At 41.7% G+C, this 2,500-nt stretch overlaps 1 protein-coding gene across 1 annotated transcript in view; it reads left to right on the top strand.

The window, feature by feature from the left end:
* Positions 1–2,500, top strand: part of B4GALNT4 (beta-1,4-N-acetyl-galactosaminyltransferase 4) — a 188,568-nt gene that overhangs the window by 64,168 nt on the left and 121,900 nt on the right. Inside the window, exons 6-7 of the mRNA XM_053720514.1 lie at positions 301–401; positions 793–860. Coding sequence (XP_053576489.1) covers positions 301–401; positions 793–860 — 169 coding nt within the window. The remainder of the gene's footprint in view (positions 1–300; positions 402–792; positions 861–2,500) is intronic.

Below are 2,500 nucleotides of genomic sequence, written 5' to 3'. Positions count from 1 at the left end.
GCTGCAAAATTTTGTAATTCTTTTGTATACAGATAAGTAGTGAGCTACAAAGCTTTCAGTGTACAGTTTCCCTGTTTAACATCTCCTGAGGGGCTCCGGTTCTGTCTGATCTCTGTTTCTAATTTGATGACAACGTCTCACACTTCCTGATGACAGGCGGGATTATATTTGTGTGATTTGAAGCTTTGTAAAGACACTGTCTGCTTGTGAAACTGCTGCACTAACTGCATCAGTCATGAATACATATGCTGTTATAAAACTCATCAAAACAATCTGATTTTCCTCTCCTTACGTCTTTAGGAGATTACCAGTTTGCTGTGGCATCTGAGGACAACTCTGAATTTTGGCTTAGCACAGAGGAAAGCCCAGCCAGCGCCACGTTACTGGCGTACGTAGGGAAGGTAAGTGAATACTAAATGTTTCATGAAAAGTTAAACCCAAAAGAGAGCAGGCTGTGCTAGGGCAGTAAAGGAGAGTACAGTAGTTTATCAACTCCAGTCCTCACAGCGCACAAACAGATCAGATTTTCATGATATATGAGCGAGAGTGCCTGTGAAATAATCAGCTGAACAGTAACCATGGTTACTAACCTGCTCTCACCCATCAACTGATTTGTCCTGTGCTCTAGTTAAGATTTCATGAAAATCTTGCCTGTCAGTGTACCTTGACGACTTGCATTGGAAAAACACAGCAGAAGACCAAGAAGAAAAGTAGCTGTCAAGAGGTCAAGCAAATTGTATCGTTCTAAAAAACCATTGTGTTCCACTCAACAAACCATTTCTTGTTTCTCAGGTTGGCTCAGAGTGGACGGCACCTGGGGAATTCACTAAATTCAGCTCCCAGATGTCTAAAACCATCAGGTTGGTGAATGATTCTGCCTCATTAATTGGGTGCTGATATTTGCTAATCTGTTCATAAACGCACACACACACACACATTTATGACTCTGATCCTATCTGTGTGTGACACAATGGCTTAGATAATCAGGTTCAGCATCTTTGATTACCTCAGACACAACATAAATCACAGTCTGTCTGTGGCATTTAAGGACTGCAGGTAGTTTCTTATATCTAGGCACCTACAAATCTGCATTCTGCGTGTCTGCTGCACACAAGTACTAGCTAATCTCTCTAGCTAGCAGCTTAATGCACAAAGATTACAGGTTTATGTAAACACATCCTTTTTGTAGAACTAAACACATTGTTATATCTACAGAAGGTTTTAGGGATGTGAGTGTGTTAGAGGCCTTTAGATTTTCACAAAATATTAGCTTTAAATGTCCTTTTACTTTATTTTGAAATTGAGACATGGACTTGTTCATAAAGAGGTAAAAACCTTTATTAAAAATAGAATTAATAGATATCAATCCTTATATGATGCTACTAGTGTTCACCCTCTTCTCTAGCTGCAGATTTGGTCTGTAACCTGTATTTAGCCATCATCCCCCCTGTTGCAGCCTTCCTCTTTATCTTCTGTTCTCTTTTTTCTCACCTGCTGTTCTAGCTTCTGTACGCGTTCTGCCAAGGCAGAGTGTGTATTGATTATGTTACAAATGTTCTTTTCGTGTTGGGCAAGGGAACTCTCCACTTGGTTAAGAATTGTATCTGCCTCCTGCAGATGTGGTGAAAACGCTTCTAGTTTTATATCCAGGTCAGCAAGGCTATCTCCCAGAGCATAGAGTCTCTCTTCCAGTGGGTGCCAGTGTTCTCTTACCCCTTCTGGAGTCAGAGAATCCACATTTACAAAGTTCATGTCAGAGGTTCCTAAAGACAGAGAATCTGTGCTCACTGTTTCCCATTCAGTGGATTGATTTATAGGCTTCAGAGGGTTCTTGATCTCTGCTCCATCAGATATTATTGGAATGACCCCAATGCCAACTGAGCCAAGAGTAAGGGAGGCAATATTTACTGCACCTTGCTCAAGGTGCCTCATTGGCACTGAACCCATGTGCCACTCTCCATTTACCATACCAAATTGTAAAGAGTTTAATGGAACTAATCCCATATCAGCTGTGTCAGGGCACAGAGAGCCGTTTTTCATCTTACCCAGCTGTAGTGCTACCACAGGCACCAAACGGATGCCCTCCAGGGGTTCCTCATACTTCATTGTTGTAAAATCTCTATATGCAAAGTTAATACCAACTGTAGTAATTTCAAGTAAGTCCTTGCTTTCTGTATCTAATGTCAGAAAGTCACAGTAAGTGTCTTCTGTGCCAAGGTCCAGAGATTCCATGTTTTTTACCCCCAACATTAGTGAGTCACCCATCTCTCTGTCTGCTGGGCTTAATGCCAGTGCATCGCCATCTGACGATTTGGTTTCTTCATTTGTCAGACTTGCTGCATCTGTAATTAGTCCCAGTGTCTCTACAAACTCTGGAGAACTCTCTGATAAGCCAATTCCATCTGTGTCCTGCTCCAAGGACCCTGTATCCAAACCTACAGAGTTTTTGCTAGCTTTATCCTGTTCCAGGGAGTCTCTGGTGACCTGACTAATTTCTGCA

The sequence above is a fragment of the Bombina bombina genome, chromosome 7 (assembly GCF_027579735.1).
Source record: "Bombina bombina isolate aBomBom1 chromosome 7, aBomBom1.pri, whole genome shotgun sequence".
Taxonomy (NCBI): domain Eukaryota; kingdom Metazoa; phylum Chordata; class Amphibia; order Anura; family Bombinatoridae; genus Bombina; species Bombina bombina.
This window is presented reverse-complemented; position numbering and strand designations above follow the sequence as displayed.